We start from the raw sequence: 22,507 nt of genomic DNA on the forward strand, positions 1-22,507 counted from the left end.
TAACTCAGTTATACATTAAAAAAATAAACCTTTAAAGAAATTTTAGATCTACTGAAAAGTTGCAAACACAGAATTCCCATATACCCACTGTCATGCAGGGCATCAGGCGGGGTCTCTGGTCCTGCTCCCCACATAAGAACACAGGACATGGTGAGGCCAAAAAGGAACACCCACGGAGCCACAGATGGGGGAGTCATACCATTATATTCTTGCTGGCAGCTGGGTTGGAGACACAGGAAGCAGGATCCACATGATCTGCCACCGCCATGCTAACTGCAATCGCTCTTGCTAGCTCAGCCACCATCTTCTTGCTAGCCCCCATTTTTTGCTGCTAGTATAGCCACAGCAGTTATATTAGTGGCCAATGGCTCACTGGTTACAGCTGACGGCCAACTAGCCACAGCTGATGACCATCTAATCACAGTTGATGGCCATTTACTACCTGAGCCAGCAGCTTTCCATGTGAGGCCGAGCCTGGAAACTGCACTCCTGCTCTGTCCCCACACCCACCAGCTTCCTCTATTATCATTTTACATTATTATATTTGTCACAGTTAATGAACCAATGATGATACATTACTGCTAACTAAAGTCCATATTTTATTCAGATTCATTTTTTTTTTACTGAATGTCTTTTCTGTTCCAGTATCTCATGCAGGATGCCAGATTACATTTAGTTGGCATGTCTCTAGCTGTAATAGTTTCTCAGACTTTCCTTTTTCTTGTTTTTTAGACTTTTTTTAGAGCAGTTTTAGGTTCACAACAAAATTAAGAGAAGGTACAGAGATATACCACACACCCCTGCACCACCACACATTGATATAGTCCCCCCATTATCAACATCTCTACCAGTGGTGCATTTGTTGCAACTGATGAATCTATGTTGACAAATTAGGGTTCACTCCTGGTGTCCATTGTATGAGTTTGGGCAAATATATAATGCCATGTATCCACCATTCTAATATACACAGTATTTTCACAGCCCGAAAAATCCTGGTCCTCCTACTCATTCCTTCTTCCCTTCCCTCTAACCTTTGGTAACCATGATTTTACTGTCCCCACTGTTTTGCCTTTTCCAGAATGTCACATAGTTGAAATCATATAGAATGTAACCGCAGATTGGCTTCTTTAACTTGGTAATAGTCATGTACGTTCCTTTGTGCCGTTTTTTGGCTTCTTTTTAGAGCTGAATAATATTCCACTGTCTAGATGTACCTGTTTATTCATTCATCTACTGAAGAACATTTTAGTGGCTTCCACGTTTTGACAATTATGAATAAAACTAAATAACTGCAGATTTTTGTGTGGATGTTTTCAATGATTGCTTTTTTACAAAGAGTATGTACTATTTTTATAACCACTAAAAGTGATTTAAAAAGAAAATCAGTACATTCAATTGTATGAGAACATAGAGAATATTGTAAAGAATTTTAATTGCTTCACAACAGCATTGAGCAAATAATGTTAATAAAATTTTTAAATAAAATATTTAAAACAATTTTTAAAAACAGTGCAGGAAGAAAATTTAGCATCAAAATGTTTGCATAATTACACACATTTTAACACTTCCACATTCTTTTTGGACTCCAGGCCTTTAAATTTTGGAACCATGTTAACTTATAGGCAAACGAAAGAATGTAAATGAATGTAATCGACATAAAGTTATAACCTGAAAAACTAGTTCCCTAGAGTATTATTGCCAGATAGTAATAAAATGTTTTTTAGAATCAAAACAATCTGAATAATTCTTTGCTTTTCAAAGTATTCAAGAATTATATTAGAAAAATGTGCATATTTAGATTTATTTACATGTCACCATGTTCTCTGGCCATCAGCCTAGATATATTTATTCACTAACCTTGGTTCTGATACATTTTTTCAGACATCTCAGATACAAGGTGTATTTTAGACATGCAAAAAAATTTTAAATGTAACCATATGAATCATCTAATTCCAACGGGGCATCCATTTTATTAATGACTTCAATTACCAACAATAAGTTCACTAAAGTAGCACAATTAGCATCTTCACACACCAAAAATTAATGAAATGACAGTAGTGCAATTACTAATTTTAATGAAATCTGGTGACAGGTGTGCTTTTGATTAATATGATTTTTAAAAAATATTAAACAGCTATAGAATTCTATTGTACATAAAAGGATATGGAAATATTATTCTTTACCATCTTTCCCTATTACAACTAGAAATTCAAAACACTTCCTAAATACATTCAAACTGAGCTGCTATGTATAAAGGTGAGAATTCTGTCTACAGAATTTAGGAATTACCTTTAAAAATTGGGCATGGAAATTATTTGTCTTTAAATTTTCCTGTTTGCTTCTGACAGAGCATGAGATAATCCTGGTACAAGGGTGCTTTATAAAAGGTAAGTGGTCACATTTCTGTGGAAAATCACCCTGCTTTGTCATTGTTCTTATGTAGTAGGCAAATAATTTTCTAGTTATAGCTCCAAAGTTTTGTAATTAAGGATTCAGAGTATTAGTATACATCATCCAAAGATTTTTCCTTTCTTTGACTCTCCACATAATTTTCAACAAATTTATCCCTGACTTTTCAATTCATAAGGAACAAAATAGGCAGGTGTGTGTGTGGGTGTGTGTGTGTGTCTGTCTCAGTATTTTTATCTTGATATCTGTTAAATGGTTCTTATCTGATAAGGGGCTGTCTGAACGCATCCACATAGTAACTATTCTATAGTTGAAATTGGCTTTAACTATTAAAATTGTATACAAGGAAATTCGGGGTGTTGCAGTACTTGGTTGCAAATAACTTGCCATCTGGTGTTGGGTCAGAAAATGCTATTTCATTCGTGCTGAGAAAACAGCCAAACATAAAGCGGTTCCTAAAAAAGAGGAAAAGACAATTTAACAATAAAACGAACTTAAAATATTCACAAGTTAAACATTATCACAAGTCAATCTCTTGAATACTGGATTAAAATCATTATTAAGTGATCATTGACTTAATGCTTTAGATTTTAGAGATGACAGTCTAATATTTCAAAGATGAGAAAACTGAGGTCCAGAAAAAATTCTGCTGAGAGGCAAAGGGAACCAGACAAACCAGCTGACTCTAGGTGATCCATTATAATGAGCAACTAATAGGAGACAGTTCTGCTAATTAAAAGCCATAGATAATTAACACCAAAAATACCCATCACTGATTTTAACCAATAACTCTTCTGAGCTACATCACACACTCAGAGCTTAAAGAAGGCAAAAACTAATCAGCGTTTTTACTACAACGCTCCTTGATCCAGCTCAACTAGTATTAAAAAGTAATGAAATGGTTGAAAGAATTCAACAAAATTGAGGGATAGTCTATAACATAACTGGCCTCTACTCTTCTAATTCTTAAATGTTATAAAAGACAAAGGCTAAAAACCTGTTCCAGGTTAAGGAAAACGAGGACTAAAGCAAGCTATGATGACTAAATGCGATTTGTGATCCAGGACAGGAAAAAAAATGCTAATATAAAGGACATTTGAGACAAAACTGAAACATGGGCTATACATTAGATAAAAGCATTACATCAATATCAAATATCCTGAATTTGATCACTGAACTGTACTTATGTAGGAGAATTTAATATCCTTGTTCTTAAGAAATACACATTAATATACAAAGGAGTAAAGGGGCATAATGCATATAACTTAACGTTTAAATAAGTCTGAAATTACTTCAAAATAAAGAATTGGATTTAATTAGAAATTAAGATATCAGCTTCTGGTATACTTACTATGTAAGTGAATACAAAGTTTATTTATTGCCAAATGTACTAGAATCCAAAATACTGGTTTGATTAAATAGTTCTTACTGTCTTTATTAGTGATATCAGCTACAGAAAGAACATTAGATCTCTGGGTTTGAATACTAACTCTGTCCTTTTACTAGTTCATCAGTTTGTACTTAACAATCCTATCTGAGCCTCAGTTGATCCTTGAGTAAAATAACCAGGAATAATAATCGGCTCTTGTGAGGAGTGAAACCTATTCGGCCTGTACAGACGAGAGAATTCAGTCTAAGGTTCCTCACATACAGGATAGCTGTCAATTATGTTACATGCAACTTCAATTCAGATGTGTGACAAAACAGATGTCCTCACATGAATGTTTTATATTTCTCCTTTCACGGCAACTTAATTTTTATTCATTATTGCTTAGAATCTATCGTTAGGACTCAGAGTCTGACGTGCAGACCAGCAACAGGTAGCGTCACTTGAGAGCTTCCTAGGAATGCAAATTCTCAGGCCCCACCCATCTCCTCAACCACACGTGCACTTTAACACGGCTCCCACATGATTCATGGGCACGTGTAAGTTTGAGAAGCAAGGCCCTACTGTCTGATGGAGCTATACCAGATACTGGCAGTCCTCAGACCAAATTTATGTATCCCTTAAAATACAGAAAATAGAGGTATTCATAATTATCCAATAGTCTTTATAGACATCACTTTTTCTCACTGCTCCCTTTTGTCAGGTGTATGCGGATGACTAGGAGGGGGGCCCAAGATTGGATCCCCACAGTGGTCTTTGGTGTCCTTTCCTAAAAAGTATATAGAACTCAAAATGCCAGAATAGTGTTATCCAAAGTGTGGCCACTGGTTTGTAATCTGTTATCTGAAGGACAGAAATTGAGAGAATAAGTATTGTGAAACTCATCCATCCAACTTAGGTAAATTAACGAGCAAGTAAGCTCATTTGTCACATGAGAAACTTGATCAATATAGTGTTAATTCAAAGTGTGCACACAGGAGTTTAAAATGGAGAATTGCTAATTTATTTTTGAGATACAATTCATATACCATAAGACTCAGTCTTTAAAAGTGTACAATTCAGTTTTAGTAATGTTCACAAAACTGCAACCATCACCAATACCTAATTCCAGAACATTTTCATTACCCCAAAAAGAAAGCCTGTACCCTTCAGTAGTCAATCTCCATTCTCCCTTCCTTCAGTCAGTCCCTGGAAACTACTAATCTACTTTCTATCTATGGATTTGTCTATTCTGGATATTTTCTATAAATGGAATCATACAATATGGGGTCTTTTGTGACTGGCATAAAGTTTTCCAGGTTCATCCATGCTGTAGTATGTGTCAGTACTCCATTCCGTTTTGTGGCTGAATAATATCCCACTGTATTATTGCATGGGTATACCCCATTGTAAAAAATTTATCCATTCATCACAAACTTGGTTATTTGTACTGTTTTGGCTGTTATGAATACAATGCTGTTATGAACCTTCGTATATCAGTTTTTATGTGGACATATGCTTTCACTTGAGTATAGCTTGGAATACAATTGCTGGGTCATATGGTAACACTTTATTTTTGAGAAACTGCCAGACTATATTCCACAGCAGCTGCACCATTTACATTCGTATCAGTAACATACAAAGGTTCCAATTCCACATCCTCACCAACACATTATTTCCCCTTTTTTTGATTAGTCATGCTAGTGGGTATGGAGTGGCATCTCATGGTTTTGCTTTGTGATTTGGTTTGGACAGCAATGATGCTGAGCATATTTTCATGTGTTTATCAGCCATTTGCATCTCTTCTAGGAAGAAATGTCTATTGAAATCCTGTGCCCGTCTTGAAGTTGGGTTATATATCTTGTGTTGTACTGAGTTATTATGCTAGATATACTAGACCCCGATTAGATAAATGATTTGCAAATATTTTCTCCCATTCTGTGGGTTGTTTTACTAATTCACTTTTACATTTAGTTACACTTATGAGTAACTTTATTAAGCACCTACTCGCATACTATCAATGAACGTGTACAATGTCTGTAGGTTTTTTTAAACCTATATTTTGTTTGTTTTTATATTTAATTATATTAAATATATTTATTGGAATGTTAATTTTACATCTGTTGACTCTAACAAAAATTAGAACTTGTATTTTCCATCTTTTGTTTTGTTTTTCTATTTCATTTTCTAGCAATTCATCTTTATTAAAGTGTTGGTCTCTAACAAATTAAACTAGTCTTTCACCACAGGTAGTGTGAAAAGCATGGGGTTAGAATGTTTCAGACTTAGAATGCTCTGCCCGAAATTGAGTATACTTAGTACATATTTTTTTTCCAGTACTTGCCTTAGCCTGCCTTTGATAGAATTCATACAGAAGTGTCTTACCAACATCATTCTCTTTGGCTCATGAACTAGGAAAGGTTCTGGGAAAGCGAATCTGGGTCTAAATCCATTTTATTTCTTACCTGAGAGTATCTACCAGTCGTCTTGCAATGCGCTTTCTTCTCTTCAGTCTGAAGACCCAGATTCTACTTATCCCACAGACTGCAGGTTCTGGTACATTGGAACACTGCCAAGCCCTATGACATTCTTTAGAGCTTGGAGATTCTGGTCCTGTTGGTTCAGACAGGACACGGAAGGCCTGCAATAACATATAGAAACATCTAGAATTAACAATACAGCTAAGTTCATATTTCTTTTTAAAAACCATTCCTTAAACGAAACTTAAGTATCTAAGATTAATCTTATACCTTCACCAATTATGTTGAAAATTCGATAGTTCTTGAATTCTTGTTCAGTCACACAATGCTTAAAAAAACGCTAGTGGTATTGAGATAGTCCCAACATTCCAGTGTATTACAAACCATTATGAAACGTCTTTTTTTTTTTTTTTTTTTAACAGGACTTTATTGGGAACAGTGTGTACTTCCAGGACTTTTTTTCCAAGTCAAGTTGTCCTTTCAATCTTAGTTGTGGAGGGTGCTGTTCAGTTTCAAGTTGTTGTCCTTTCAGTCTTAGTTGTGGAGGGCGCAGCTCAGCTCCAGGTCCAGTTGCCGTTTCTAGCTGCAGGGGGCACAGTTCACCATCCCTTGCGGGACTCGAGGAGTTGAACTGGCAACCTTGTGGTTGAGAGCCCATTGGCCCATGTGGGAATCAAACCGGCAGCCTTAGGAATTAGGAGCATGGAGCTCTAACCGCCTGAGCCACCGGGCCGGCCCTGAAACGTCCTTCTCTCATTGATTAAAAAATTGTAAAAAATCAGACTCTGACTTTTAATAAAGTACATAAACTTCTCCCATTCTCTCCAGTCTAAAATTTATATATGATATTCTTAAAAAACTGGTAACAACTAAAGACTTTTACATGTTGAGTATGAAGTTTGGTAGGCATTTAAGGTTTAAAGAAAAACTTTATTTTCAAATAATTATAGATTCACAGGAAGATGAAAAATAGTACATAGAGGAGACCATGCATCCTTCCCCCAGCTTCCAAGGGTTACATCTTCCATGACTATAGTACAATACCAAAACAAAGAAATTAACATGGATATAATGTGCGTGTATAGTTCCATGACAATTCATTATACTTGTACATTCATTTAACCACCACTACACTGAAAACAAGAGTTATTGCATTATCACAAAAATCTTCCTTCTGCTATCTCTTTATAATCACCACCACCATTCCCAAGCCCTAACAACCATGGTGTGTTCTTTATAATTCTGTTGTTTTGAGGATGTCATATAAATGGAATCATACAGCATGTGACCTTTTGAGATTGGCTTTTTTCAGTCAGCACAATGCCTGACATCTGTCCCAGGTGTTGCTTATATCAACACTTTCTTCCTTTTCGTTGCTAAGTAATATTCCATTGTTCGGATGTACCAGTTTGTTTAATCATTCACCTACTGAAGGACACTTGTTTCAGGTTTTGACTATTACAAATAAAGCTGCTATAAACATTCAGGTACCAGTTTTGAATAGACATAAATTTTCATTTCTCTGGGATAAATGCCCAGGAGTATGACTGCTGGATTATATAGTAAATGCATGATTAGTGTTTGTAAGAAACTGCCAAACTTCTCCCAGGGTGGCTGTAACATTTTACATTCCCTCCAACAATGCATAAGACATTCAGTTTCCCTGCATCCTCGCCAGCAAAAAATTGTCAGTATTTTTTATTGTAGCTGTTCTAACTAAATTTTAACTACCACCAAGAAAACTTTGCTTTTGAAATGAGAATGAGCAGGAGAGAATATGTATGAGTTACTTGGCTATATTTGCCTACAATCACTACATACAGTTTACTTCTTTAAAATCAAAAAGGCCAAATTGTCATTTTTACTGCCAATAATACAAACCAGCTGCTTTTTTCTCCAACTTCTGATAAACACAGAAGAGACTGTGCGTATTTACATATTAGATGAAAAGCAAGGAAAAAAGAAAAGAAATAAAGATGGTGGAAATGAGGGGATAAAAGGAAGGCACTTACAAAAAGTACAGCATAAATTAATGCTAGCGTCATTTCAAGATATATTGAGACAGGTAAGTATTTTTAAAAGGAAGGATATGTAAGTGTAGAATATTACATAGTCAAGTAAGAAGAACACACTTGAACTCTAATTCTCTCTAGCTAAAACTTACGCTGTAAGCTCCTTCAACGCAAAAACTACATCTCCATTCTAGAAAAAGGGTTGGCAACTTTTTTTCTATAAGGGGGCAAATTGTAAATATTTTAGGCTCTTTGGGCCACGCGATCTCTCTTTTACCCACTCAACCCTGCTATTGGACCATGAAAGCAACCACAGATAACATGGAAATGAATATGCATTGGCTATGTTCCAATAAAACTTTGTTTACAAAAATAGGTGGTGGGCCACATTTGGCCCACAGGCTGTAGTTTGCCAACTTCTAATTAAGGGACAAACGATCACTATTTTGTCAAATTTATTAATCTGCACTAAGCCACATATTCAATAACTGGGCTCTATAGATTTGCTTATTTAAAATCATTATACTTTCTAATCCAGGTACAGAAATGACTACGTGAACATAAGACTGACTTATTTATCCTACTTATATAAGGCAAAATGCCAAATAATAGAAATAAATGTCTTCAATCATTCACATAGTCAAGGATGTTTTAGTGGGAAATAAATGTCATTAATGGTAGTAGTCTTAAATGCTTATTAAAATTTCTCACAACTACTTTATTTTGCTCACAAATTAGGCCACTAATTTGAAAGACTTATACTATACCTGTTTGATGGGCTCTGCAATTAAACACCCAACTACTCTCTTTTCATCAGATATAAAGAGAAAAGTTTTGGTTTTGTTTGGACATCTGGGAATAACTTGCTGGAAGCCCAATTCACAGTCGACAAGTTCTTGCACATCTTCTACCTAATGATGTTAAAAACCAAAAGAGGTGAATGTTTTAAAAAGTACAATAGAAGCTATATATATTTATATGCACAAAATTTATGATTGCTACATTTCAGCTTCTTTTATCTCTATATCCTAAAGTTACACACCCCTCCAAATTGTTTCCGTATTGCTGCATGTGTCTGCCACTTTGGAAACAGCGATTTAAGAACCTATTTTAAAGATCACTTTCAGCAGAAAGAAATTCAGGCTCCTGGGAGGGATAAGAAGTAGGAAGTGCCAAAACGGATTTTGTTTCAGCTTTTTTCCTTGTTCACTGGGGCTAAACATCCAGCCCAAGAAATATAAGCAACACCAACATAAGAAATAGACTCTGGGGCCATTCATCTCTCAACACGGAAAAGTTTATCTTTCACAAGTAGAAGATGAAGGTCAAAGATAAACTATAGACCTTATCTGTTTTCTTTAATCTCCAACTGCCATTCACTTATTTGTCTTTTAATTCTAAATTTAGTTTTGTACGAACTACTATGAAAGTCGTCCTTACACGTGTACCAAAGTGGAGTACCCACCAGCAAAGGTGTTTTATACTTTAACATAGGCAGTTTCTCAGAGCGGGGAGAGGGGAGGAGGAGGAGAACAAGGATTAAAAAGCTAATGTTCTGTACCTTTTTGAGAGCATAACTTGGATCATGTGGCAGGACCAATACAATTTTCCCATCCCAAAACTCTGCTACTACACGTTCTTTTTTCCAGCCCTGCCAAAGGAGGGGATAAAAAAGAAATCACAGTTTAATTTGAAGAGGGGAAAAAAGAACCCAAAACATTAAATAATTTGGTCTGGAGAGGACAAAAAGAACAATGAATGACACAGAAAAGACAAAACAAAATCCAAATAAAGGAATGTAAATCCAAATAAAGCGATGTGAGAAGTGAAATACAAGATGTCTAAAACAAAATGCCTGTCCTCCAGGGGCTGACACCCTCTTGGGCTACATGTACATAACCTATTACAAAACAAGGCAAAGTCAAATAAGAGCTCTTCATGAGAATATCTAGAAAAAAGAATCATTAGGAGCAGGAAAGTGGGGGAGGGGGAAGGATAAGCAGAGTTTTAATAAACCAGACTAAAAATGTGATGAAGGTATGAATTATAGCAATAAAAACAGGAGGAAAAGGATGCATCTGAGTAGCAGGTACTATAGTAACGATAAGGCCCATAATAGGATATATTTGGACTAGAAAGGTTCTTCATAAAGAGACCTCTCCTCTCAGAAAAGCAAGAGCCTGGAGAAGTCATACAAAAGACCTTTTTCTAAGGCAATCTATAAAGAAGAAATTAAAGGGAGAAGATGGGACTCCAAATCTTTGAATTTTGTACCTTGACTGTTTAGCTCTGCTTAGAAAACTAGGGGTGAGAGCACAGGGTGTTCACTCAACCTAGAACAATACGTCTCTTATATTAGGACAGTTTGAAATGGCATGTATTAAAAAACGTTAACTTTTAAATACCGTCAGCCTCCAATATGACGGACAACAAAATTGCAGATGATGAAATATTTATGGATCTATGGGTCTTTCAATATTTAAGCAAAAGAAATGTGTATCTTCTAAAGCAGTTTTACTTTTAGAACAAATGGAAAGACTGTGACTTACTGTGTACTTGACTCCCTCCAGGAATCTGTGGTGATGCTGAACGTGCTGCAGCTCGTCTTCAGGGCTGGACGCAGCATAGATCATGCCACAAGACTTACACATGGTGGCTCCAAAATGCTTCTGACCTGCATCCTATAATTGGGGGCGGAAAGCCATCTCAACATGTCACACATAGCTCTGCATTTAGTTCATGTAACCATCCATTCAAATTTCTCCTTATTTTCTTTCACGCTGGCACAAGTGAAATACTAAATGAAAGTCTGGTTACTACATCCTCCTTTCGCTTCCCGCAAACAAAATGAAAAACATGGAATTGTCTCTTAGAATGGACAGTGCGAAAAAGAAAAAAAATCAAGATTCTTTAGCTAGACCCATAGTTCTAAAAAGGAATAAATCGTAAAACTTACAGCTAAGAAGAACAAGGGAACTTCTTTATTAAAGTCTTAAATGAGACTTAAAAAAAGCCTTATTTCAGAGGCAGGGCAAAAATTTCAGGACTTCTATATTCATTATACAGTCTTTATTTCCTCAAGTGTTTAGGAATATAAAAGTCCTCTGCTCCAAGAGTTGATAAAACAATAAATATAATACATAATAAAAGTTAAGGAAAAGCAAAGATAAATTCATGAATAAAGAAAAGTCCGGAATATTCAATATCATGGCCTATTAACTCCCATTCTACCTCCTAAGGCATTGCTTAATGCTACTAAAAATACCAGGTTCTGAACTGTCTAATACAGGTCCTGGCAAACTTTATCTGCAAAGGGCCAGACAGTAAATATTTTAGGCTTTGCACACCACACATGGTTTATCACATATTCTTCTCTTTTTTTCCCCAACCTTTTAAACATAAAAGCCAGTTTTAGCTCATGGGCCATGGTCCAGATTTGGCCCACACCCCATAGTTTGCCAAACCCAGGTCTAATACAACATAGCTATTCTCATTAAATCTTTTTTTTCTTTGAATTTTTTTGTTTTTATTAGTTTCAGGTGCACAAAACAAAGTAACAGTTAGACATTTATCATTTATGCCCCTCACAGTGTCAACCCCCTCCCCCCATCCACTATCCCTCTGACATCACACACAGCCATTACATTTCCCTCATTAAATCTTTTGTTGATCAGCAATAATCTTCCTTATCAGAACACAACTCACTCATCAGCATTAATGACTAGCATTGCCCGATACTATTGGTTTGAAAATACACTTGACTAGCTTTAAATGCTGCCACTACAACAAAGTTGGAATTTACAAAACTGAGAATGTCTATCACCCATGTTGATTATGCTAAAAAAACATGTCTGGCTGCATGTTCTGTATATGAGAGCCACGTGTAGGAGGAGCTTTGTTTTAAATCTACTCACAATGATGAGCTGGTCTTTTGATTCTTTATTCGTATCTCTGGCGTTAGTACTTTTCTGTGCATTGATCTGTTTCAAGAAGTTAGAAGGTAGGATGGATCCCACAGAAGACTGTTCTTCAACTAGAGATCTTGAAATACAAAGTTGATAAACATTATTTCATAATTTTAAATGTTTGGTGAATTACAGTGAAAAGAAAACTGATATGTATATAACATCTGCAGAGTACCTGGCAGTTTTTAGTACTTTCTATGAGCTCTTTCCATCTCGGCATGATCACAATGTCTTTATTTATATCTTAGCGATTTTAACATTTTATCATATGTATTTGTTTAAATGTCTGTCCTCCCCTTGATAGCAGGACCATGTATTATCTTCACATCTCTAAAAACTCGGTATAATTCGGGCCAGCCCGGTGGCTCAGGTGGTTGGAGCACTTTGCTCCTAATACCGAGGTATCTGACCTTTTGGGTGCTACGTAAAAAGCAATTTGCAATGACTCAATCAATAGTATCCTAATATCTCCTTATGCTAAATTAGTTTACACACTTTTATCTAATTGTGGTAGACTTCAACCTTTACTAATCAGTCATGAAAGAAAACATAGATGAGAAGAGAGAAATGTGGGGAAAATAAAGGAACCTGGCCTTCGAAGGGGGAAAGTTGCCCACCCAACCCACTCTCTGCGGTGATTTAAGGTGAGGAGTCCTAAGAGTAGGAGAACTTAGCTAGGAAGCGCCTTACTCAGAACCTCTCATTACTTATCACCAAAAACCGTTAGGAAGATGTTCAGACTGTAAGAAACTTCTTTTTCAGAGCTTACCACCTATCATGCTCTCATCAGCCCAGGCCTCCCCTCAATCCCCCGTCCCCTTAGCTTTGACCAGGATAGTGGTGGCTTCTGCTGGGATTTATAATAGCATTAAGTGCCGCAAGTTACTTACACCTGTGGCCAGTTTCCTTATCTGTAAAATGGGGATAATAACGGTACCTACATCATAAGGTCATAAATGCTCTTTAACATTAACTATCACTAACATATTATCACCCAGCGAAGGCAATATAGCCTAATGGGCTTTGATTCAGATATGGATTCTAGTCCTGGCTCTGTCACCTAATAGCTATGCAACTGTGGCTGAATTACTAATTTCCTCAGCTAAAAACGGAATTGATTTAAAATGCTTGAGGAATTACAGTGAAAACCAATGTGTATATGACATTTGAATTGAACCTAAAGTCTTGGTTGTTGTGAGGATTAAGTGAGATAATGGATATAAACTACTTGTTATGGGCCAGGTTCTGCATAAAAATGTTAGCAATTATTATTATTGAAGCCCGTAAAGATCTCAACTCTTGGGTTGCTCTGAAGTTTCTATGACAGCGTTTGATTTCACTCCTATTCTTAATATCCCCTTAGTGGGAAATAAAAAAATGCTCCCCGAATTAAATAGTGTAAGAAAGAAAGAGACCCATAGAACTCAATTAATAATCAAAGAGCAATTCCTACCTTTTTGTATTGACTGAAGATGTACTGAAGATGGGATAGACAATGGACTTAGGAGAAACTGGTAGGGGAAAAAAATTACAATAATTTGTATAACAAAATAAAATCAAAGCTTTATATCTTAAGATTTTAAAGGCTAATTAAGACCAAAATACTCACATTACTTGACTTCAAGACTTAACAGTGATCAAGGCAATATGGTGTTGGCAAAAAGATAAGACAAATTGAGCAAGGAACAAAATAGAGCCCAGAAACAGACCCACGCAAATATAGTCAAATGATTTTTTATAAAGAGGCAAAGGTAATGGAGGTAATAGATAAATGGACATAAAAGGTAATAGAGCTCATTGTCTAGAAAGAAGACCAAGGTAAGTGCGAGTCTGATCTGCTATGGGTAAGTTACTTAACCTAAGTCTGTTTCCTCATCTATAAAATGGACATACAAACCTATTTCCTACGGTGGTTGTGAGAATTAAATGATAAACTATAGTTATCAAGTAAAAAACTTTTACCATTTGTATACTACCTTCATGAATTTTGCCATATCCTTATACCATCTGTATTATTTTTTATTCACTACATATTTTTCTTTAAATAGATTTGACAATATACTGAAATAAATTACTTTTAAAAGAAAAATTTTTAACTACTGCAAATAGAAAGGCATTATTTTTGTTAGATGTTTTATTATACCAGTGATAGCACAACCCATGGAAAACATAATGGCATACTGGATACTTAGCCCTGCCTGGTACATATTTAGTACCCAGTAAATACTAGTTGCTATCATTACGAACAATCATTTTATACGTATGTATGCACATATATATATAATTATATATGTACACAAAATTAGATCCTCCTAAGGGCTATGTTCCAGATTATGCTTTTAGTTTTATCTTTTTTGTTTTCTTCCTACGAGCTAGTTTCTCACTATAGTCAGTATTATACCTGTAGAATTTTAATTTATTTCCACATTTAAAGATATAACTAACAAGGTAGTTACCAAGAATCTAGTTGGTAAGTAGAATGTTAATTAATCTCTTTATTTATTCACAGTTTAGTAAATACTGTTTAATTGAATAATGACACCATAAGTTAGAAACAGAATTTCAGAACTCAGAGGAATTTAAAAATTAAGAGTAACTCTTTATTTGAGCGATCTCATCCCTAGATCAGTTTATTAGTGGCATACCTAGATAAACTACCAAGATTCCTGATGCCCAGTCCAGTGTCCTTTCTATGGCTTAGCAAATTCTGCTTAGAATGGGGCTTTGATCCAAAATATTTAACATAAATTGTGTTGAGCCTTTCTATTATTTTGGGTAACAGGTAGGTAGGGTAGGTATGATGAGAACGCCTAGCTCTAGGGACCTTAAGTAGCTTGTCCATATCCCACAGACCAATGAAATATCAGTATTTTGTCTTCAGTTTCAGCCTAAGGTCTCCTTGTCTCCTCCTTTTCAAAATGCATTTCATTGTTTATCATAGAAAACAGTGTCAAGAGAAACACAAAGATACAAACACAGGCACAGATAACTAATATAAAAAAAACCCCAAATATTATTATGTATATGATTTTATATTAACATGTGTCACGAAGCATTATTGTAAGTAAAAGAACTTATTTTAAGATGTTTTCTCTTACTTACCTGCCTTGTTCTCACTGTGAGAATCTTCTGAAGGAAAACACTTATTTTCGTCAGGTTTATGTTCCCTTGAAGAAACTACTCCACTTAAGGAATCCTGATAATGAACAGGTAAAATTAAAGAAAACCTATAATTCTTAATTGTTTTCTATTTAGTGAATGAATTCTAATAGATGTTTCTAAAACCAAATGTCTATATTATGAATTACATTTTATAATGTGATTTTTAAATCCTCAATTTTCAGCCTGTTTTAAGGAAATTTTCCCCTATATTTACTAAATGTATATAACCTTTTAAAAGACAGGGTGTGCATATGTAAGTCTGCAATTTGTCATCCTAAAAAAAAAAATGTATTATAATTCCTGATGAAGATGGTAGACTAGAGATGACAGAACATCCCTTCTATAATAATAAATGGGAAAAACAGTGAAAATAGCAAACATTTCCTCCGTAGCCACCAAACCGGAGAGGAACAACCTTTTGTCATAAGCTTTAAAAACAGGCAGTCACGGGAAGAAAAAGAACATTCTGGAGTAGCTGGAGAGGCTTCTAACTCCCACTTTTGGGGCAGTAGCTGGGAAGTGAAAAAAACAAAGCAGAAAAAATTCTAACAAATTTCACTAGCACTACTCATTTGGTGAGACTTAAGAGAATATATAGCTTGAAGGAAAATGAAAAAAACTTTTGACTGAAGTAAAACTCCTACTTAAGACCACAATATCTCAGTAGAGCTGAGACAACCCATCAGTGCCATTTCTCAGGGCTCCATAATGAATGGGGAAAGGTTATAGACCCAATAATGAAAATAGCTAGTAGAGGTGAATACTAGTGGGTATTTCACAAAATCTTGAGAGAAGAACTTAGTTCCACAAATTTAAGATGCACAAGAGCCCAGCTTCTCAGACTACTGAAAAATAGACAGAACTCAATACACTGCCTCTTAAAATGAAGCTCAGAAAATAAGGCAGTAAAGAGTGTTGCAGAGAATTCGTCATGTCACTGTATCAAGGCTGTATCTTCATTACCAAATAGATAATGGAGAATACTAATCAGGAGATGGCTGGATGGAATTGTAGACAACCCCCGTCCCAACAAACACACTTTTTTTGCTGGGTTGAGAATTAGTCCTAGCTTGAGTTGTGTGCTCCAATTTTTTTAAAAAATTGACGTACATTTATATATAGTGAAATGCAAAGATATAAAATATAGGGTTTGATGAATTTTGATAAACTTATGTACCCATGTAACCAAAACCCAAAATCCCTATCAAGATATAGGAGTTATTTTGGGCAGAAACAATATGAATTAGTAGAATTAGACTGTCATGGCTTAGCCAGCAAGAACATGTTCCATTTAACAATATACTTGGCAATACTTGATGAACAGGAAGAAACATGTATACTGGGGATTGCTAACTTAAATGCCTATGAGGGCAGCAGGTAAGTAAAATTAATAGCAAAACTAAAATTAATAGCAACATAGTAAAACTAATAGCAAAACTGATCTAAATACATATACATACATACGCTGATTTGGCGGAGGGAAATGAAGAGCCCATACCTGTCAAATGGTAGCCTGATATTGTCCCCAAAGATTATTACCATGCGGGAATGAGGGCTTAGCTTTGCCAGACCTCAATTTTTCATGTAACACCAGAAATCTGTTATATTACATTCCAAAAATAAAAATAAAAAATGCTGGTTCAAAAAATTTTAAACATTATGTAGGCCAACCAAAACATTCATGGGCTGGACTTGGTTCCCCGGCCACAAGTTTATCTTTGCCACTGAGATTTGAAATTTGGGTGAGTACAAAAGGTATGAATTGGGATTGAATTTGAGAGGAAGCAATGAAGAAAACAATAATGAGAAGAGCTGGGTGAGGAGAGAAAAGACTATAAAGAGTTGGAATTGCTCAATATGTATGTTTCAGTGTACTGGGCACTATGTGAAAACCTATCATTTCTCCAGCTGCAAAGATTGTGGGGAGCATAAGTAAGACACTGCAGACACAGAAGCCCCAAACCAGAAGACAGCCTTTCTGTTCCTAACTACCTTATAAACAAAACAAAACAAAAAAAACCTTTCTCTGATGAGATTACTGATAAGTGATCAACAACAGAAGGTGTATGCAGACCTGTACTGTTTATTATGATAACCACAAGTCACAAGCAGCTAATGAGAATTTACAAGAATTGGCTAGTCCCAACTGAGATATACTGAAGTGAAAATAAACATGAATTTCATGAACTTAGCATAAAAAAATGTAAAATAACTCATTAATAACTTTTTATCCTGATTACATTAAAATGGTAACACTTAAAAATATATAGCGTTAGGGCTGGCCCGGTGGCTCAGACTGTTAAAGCTCTGTGCTCCTAACTCCGAAGGCTGCCGGTTCGATTCCCACATGGGCCAGTGGGCTCTCAACCACAAGGTTGCCAGTTCGATTCCTCGAATCCTACAAGGGATGGTGGGCAGCGCCCCCTGCAACTAAAGATTGAACATGGCACCTTGAGCTGAGCTGCCACTGAGCTCCCAGATGGCTCAGTTGGTTGGAGTGTGTCCTCTCAACCACAAAGTTGCCGGTTCGACTCCCGCAAGGGATAGTGGGCTGTGCCCCCTGCAACTAGCAACGGCAACTGGACCTGGAGCTGAGCTGCGTCCTCCACAACTAAGACTGAAAGGACAACAACTTGAAGCTGAACTAAGATTGAAGGACAACAACTTGACTTGGAAAAAAAAAGTCCTGGAGGTACACACTGTTCCCCAATAAAGTCCTGTTCTACTTCAACAATAAAATCTTTAAAAAAAACAAAACAAAAAACAAACAAAAAAATATATATATGTATATATATGTGTATATATAGCGTTAAACTTTTTATAAAAGTTATTTTAATGTAACCACTAGAAAATTTTAAATTATATGTGGTTGGTATTCTATTTCTATCAGACAGCTAGCTGTGTTAAATTGATGAGCAAAATCAAAAAAGCACAGAATGACAACCATGAAAACATACTACATAAAATAAACAAAAACCCAACTATATGTTAGCAGTGATCTTCTCCAAGTAGTGGGTTTACAGAAGATATACTTTTTATACTTCCTGCATTCTCTAAGTTTTCTAGAATAACCTAGTGCTTTAAATAATAAGCTGAAACAAACAAAAAAATATGCTCATAGTCTGGAAATCTACTACCTGAATTTTGTTATTTCTACTTCCTAAAAACAGTGACTACCAAATAAAAGTTAAGCTTCTCTGGACTTTAGTCATGAGGGAATTTAATAAAATGTATATCTCCATGACAAGAAAATGTTGGTATTCTTCCTTAAGCCAAGAAGGGGAGAAAAGTCCCGTCTTTCCACCCTGCCTCTGAATTCTTTATAGTGATTAAACTATACTATTTACTTTCATAAAAGCAGTCCTTCAGGCTGCAAAGAAAATTTTGTTCAACTATATTATATATAGATATATAATGTATACTGATGTTTTGTTATATAGACAACTTATTATAGTTTTAAAAGTAATATATTTAGTTTTCTTTACCTTTATTACTTTCTCTTCATTTTTACTTCTTGTACCCAGCAGCTCAATGTTCAGTTTCTTTTCTAGTAACATGCACTTTGACACTTGCCTTGTCTCAAAATTTTTTATTTCAGTGACAGTCTCTACATTAGAATCTTCAATCATTTCTGATATATCCTGTTGGGTGAGTCCCAGCAATGGCTTATTTTCCAGAGACAACTTTTTAAGAGAGGATTTTTTCCTACTAACAAAAAATGCTGCTCCACCCTGGAGCGTTACTTGTGGTTTGACTTTTTTGCTTAGAACTCGAGGAGCATTCAGATTATTTTCAGCTGAATAACACTTGTTTTCTTTCTCTACAATTGGTTTATAGACCACTCGGTTTTGCTTGGAATCTTGAGAATTCTTTGATACAGGCTTGATGCACTTATAACTCGATCGACACTTAGTTAAATTCTTCTGTGGTTTTTTGTTCATCTTCTTGGAGTGGACTGGTTTTCCCTGAATTTTTTTTGTCATACTAGGAAAAGACTTATCTTCATTATTAGTTTTTAGACAAATGGATCTACTCTCTCTTATCATCTTTCTCTCCAATGGATTGAGATAACACTTATTTTTGTTGTAAAAAGATACAGTAGACACAGCAGATTTAAAAGGCGAACCTTGATTTGCAGATGGTAATCTATTTTTTTTAGTGGTTTTGAGTGGGCTTGAAATGAAATGGCCTTGTTGAGGGCAATGCACCTTTGCTTCATTTTTATCACTGCTTCGACAAATGTGCTTTTTACTAGATGATGAAGGTATATTTTCAGTAAAGTCCAAAATTAATTTCTTTGATGGAATGTCTGATAACAGCCTATGAAAAGAAATAGAGTTTGTTGATAAGTATTGCTATTTTACTTCAATTTTTATATCAATCTACTGCCAAATAAAAAACAACTTAGATCATACTAAAAACAATACATCCTCTTCACCAAACATCCAACCATACACATTATCTATTAGTTTAACGGTAGTATTCTCTAATACTATTTTTTACTAACCAAGCATTCAGATATTTCTCAAAAGTAAGATACCATTTGTGAAAAGACTGTTTATAAAGGAGCTTTGATATACATGTATATGGATATGTGTGAGTGTGTATTTTGAAACCTATTTCTAAGTCTTGGGCATATACAAATTATAGCCCATGTACTTTGCTCCAGTGGCTACAAGTCCCCTAAAATGATTAATTCTATGTAATTAGGGCCTGTTCTGTGGGGAGTCATTTATATCTGGCATGACATGTAGTAAGCACTAAGTACACAGACTTTCTAGGATTGCTTATAGGTGAGCATCTACTGTATGCAAAACTCTATGTCAAATATTATGTAAGAGAGAAGAAAGGAGCAGCAAATAAAAGATTTGAGATACATTTTGAACCCATAGAAAACAGATTTCTCTGATTCTCTTCAAAAGCATTAAATAATTAATTATGAAAGCTTACGGTATTTCCAGACTATAATTAGAATATAAAATGTTACTAGAGCCACGAGGAGTAGGCAAGTGAAAGAGTGGAAATTTTAGGAGAGAGAAGGTAAAAAGGTAAATTTTTCTTTTTTAAGGTTTTCTATCCATAGGATGAGACTCACCTGTCACAATTCAAAGAATCCTGCTTCCTTTTCCTTGGCTTCAAAGCTGACATCTTCTTAACTGAACTCCTGAAAGCAACAGGACAATTAGAAGAACCAAATTCATCCAATGTTTACAAAGATCACTATATCAAAATTACACTTTCAAAGTCTAAAAAGTCTTCAGATGGGTGACAGTCCATTAAAGACTCAAAAGAAAGTTTGTTTTTTTAAAAAAGCAAATCAGTTTAATAAAAATTCAAACTATGAAGGTAAAAAAGGGAAAAACAGTACATTACAGTAGCAATTAAGAACAGGAAATAAAAAAACAGGGACAGTACATACGTGTCAAGCTGGAAAAGGATCCTACCAAGAAGTATTTTTTATCCCACTGCAGGGGCACACTTTCCCCTCTAATTAGCCTGATTAATTCATATCAAGTGTAAACACTCTTTATGTTCTGGAACTCCTTTCTCACCACTGCCCTCACCCCATCCTTCCTACTGTTAGATGCTACCCTATGCTTCCATTCCACCCTAGCTCCCTAAATCCAACTGACACATTTTCTTGTTGGTTTAACTGTTTCTCAAGAGCCTGTATGTCCAATGAAGGCAGAGAATGTTTCTAATTTTTTCATTCGAGTCCAGCAAGAAAACGGGTGAAGAAGCACACTCCTCTCCCATTTTACCAGCCGAGGAGCCTGACAAAGTCGCTTGTTTCCTTTATAAAATACCCTTACCTCCTAAGGCTGCTGAAAATAAACAATCATGCACCTTAACTCTCGGGTAGATGATATGTTGTTGCTCATTAAAAGCTTTCCCTTCCTTTTTCTTTGGATTAGGTATATTTTAAAAAATTACCTAAGCGTGATTTTAAAGTTAAACAAACAGAAAGACCAGGGTCTCTGGGAATTAATGTCGAGCTGAGGCTTATAGAAGAACCTTCCTTCTAAGGCTGAATAAGGAAAGGTATGCCTTTCAGGGCAAAAAACACAAGAAAACTCTGGGGTAAAGAAGATGGAAACCCTTTGACCTGGAAGTGCGTGGCTTTGGTCTCAAGCCGCCAACACGCCAAGCCCAGAGCAAACGCTTCTTTTCCCTTGACATTCACCTCTGCGTTCCAGTATTGAATCTCCCGTTATCCTCCGTCTCCCACCGTACGCCTGAGCCCTCTGCAGCAATTACCTGCACCGCAGAGCCAGCAACCCGTTCTCTGCCGAGCCAGTTGCTCCGCCACTTTATTCAAATTATTGCGCGCCAGTCAAGGCTGAAGCCGCTGCCTTCTGATTCGTCGCTTTTCAGCGCTTCCAGAAGCTCCCTCTGTGACTGGCCACGTTTTGTTCTTTGCCCCACCCACCCGGGAGGGGGTCTCCAAGATTCTCCCGCCATTGGGAGGCGAAACGCTGTTTTGGAGAAACCATGCCTTCCACAATCCTTTGCGGCAGCGCCGGGCTCCATGCCCCAGGTCTTGTTTAGGTGCATTCTGGGAAGTGTAGTTTTGGGTAGAATAAAGCTTCTTGAACGTTCCGGGGTCACTTGGTGTTAAAAGTATTTTTGTAAAATAGCCTCTTCGAGAGTCTGAAGGCAGTTATATTTCACATTTAAAGCTTTAGCGGTAAACTTTTTTATACGTTAGGTTTCTAGTTAATTTTTATTTAAAAAAAAAAAGATTAAATCGTGGTACTAATATCCAGTATGGACCGGGCTTTCTTACATGCTTTGCGTGTTTTATTTCATTTACTTCTCACCACAATCTATGAGATAAGTAGTTTCATTCCCATTTTGCAGAGAATAAAACTGAGGGCTTGAAAACAATTACTATTTATAGGACAAAGCTAGGTTCTTGCATGGGTTGCGGGAAGGTTCCTAAAGCACTCATTGGTTGTTACCTACTGTTACTATCTTTGTGTTACCAGCTCTTGGTACCCTCTCTGGCACATTTTTAGTTCTAAATAAAATTAAGTGATGCACGGTCAGAATGAACTAAGAGAAATAGGTCAAAGCTAAGTGCTGTGTGAGCTTTACAGTAGTAAGATTACC

At 36.0% G+C, this 22,507-nt stretch overlaps 1 protein-coding gene across 2 annotated transcripts; it reads right to left on the reverse strand.

Annotated features, from left to right (window-relative positions):
* Positions 1–1,785: 1,785 nt before the first annotated feature.
* Positions 1,786–21,902, reverse strand: ESCO2 (establishment of sister chromatid cohesion N-acetyltransferase 2). Of its 2 annotated transcripts, none has more exons than XM_019733094.2 (11): positions 21,653–21,902; positions 20,490–20,558; positions 18,880–19,714; positions 15,335–15,428; positions 13,686–13,743; positions 12,182–12,308; positions 10,817–10,948; positions 9,829–9,918; positions 9,035–9,178; positions 6,241–6,416; positions 1,786–2,864 (listed from the first exon to the last, which is right to left on the reverse strand). In XM_019733094.2, exons 2-11 carry the CDS (start codon positions 20,540–20,542, stop codon positions 2,732–2,734), a joined length of 1,842 nt encoding a protein of 613 aa, XP_019588653.2. In that variant the 5' UTR covers positions 20,543–20,558; positions 21,653–21,902; the 3' UTR covers positions 1,786–2,731. The 2 variants fall into 2 exon arrangements, with proteins under 2 accessions (XP_019588653.2, XP_019588654.2); XM_019733095.2 differs by having other exon boundaries at positions 21,579–21,902.
* Positions 21,903–22,507: the final 605 nt, after the last annotated feature.

Source organism: Rhinolophus sinicus, linkage group LG07 (assembly GCF_036562045.2).
Source record: "Rhinolophus sinicus isolate RSC01 linkage group LG07, ASM3656204v1, whole genome shotgun sequence".
NCBI classification, from domain to species: Eukaryota; Metazoa; Chordata; class Mammalia; order Chiroptera; family Rhinolophidae; genus Rhinolophus; species Rhinolophus sinicus.

Bases quoted from the DNA above. Each gene is read 5' to 3' on its own strand.
- ESCO2 (XM_019733094.2), bottom strand. From the start codon at position 20,542: ATGTCAGCTTTGAAGCCAAGGAAAAGGAAGCAGGATTCTTTGAATTGT. The intron at 9,919-10,816 runs GTAAGTCACAGT...CTCCTTTGGCAG, and splicing joins TGGAGGGAGTCAAGTACACA to GGCTGGAAAAAAGAACGTGT. The intron at 9,179-9,828 runs GTACAGAACATT...TAACATCATTAG, and splicing joins CAAGTTATGCTCTCAAAAAG to GTAGAAGATGTGCAAGAACT.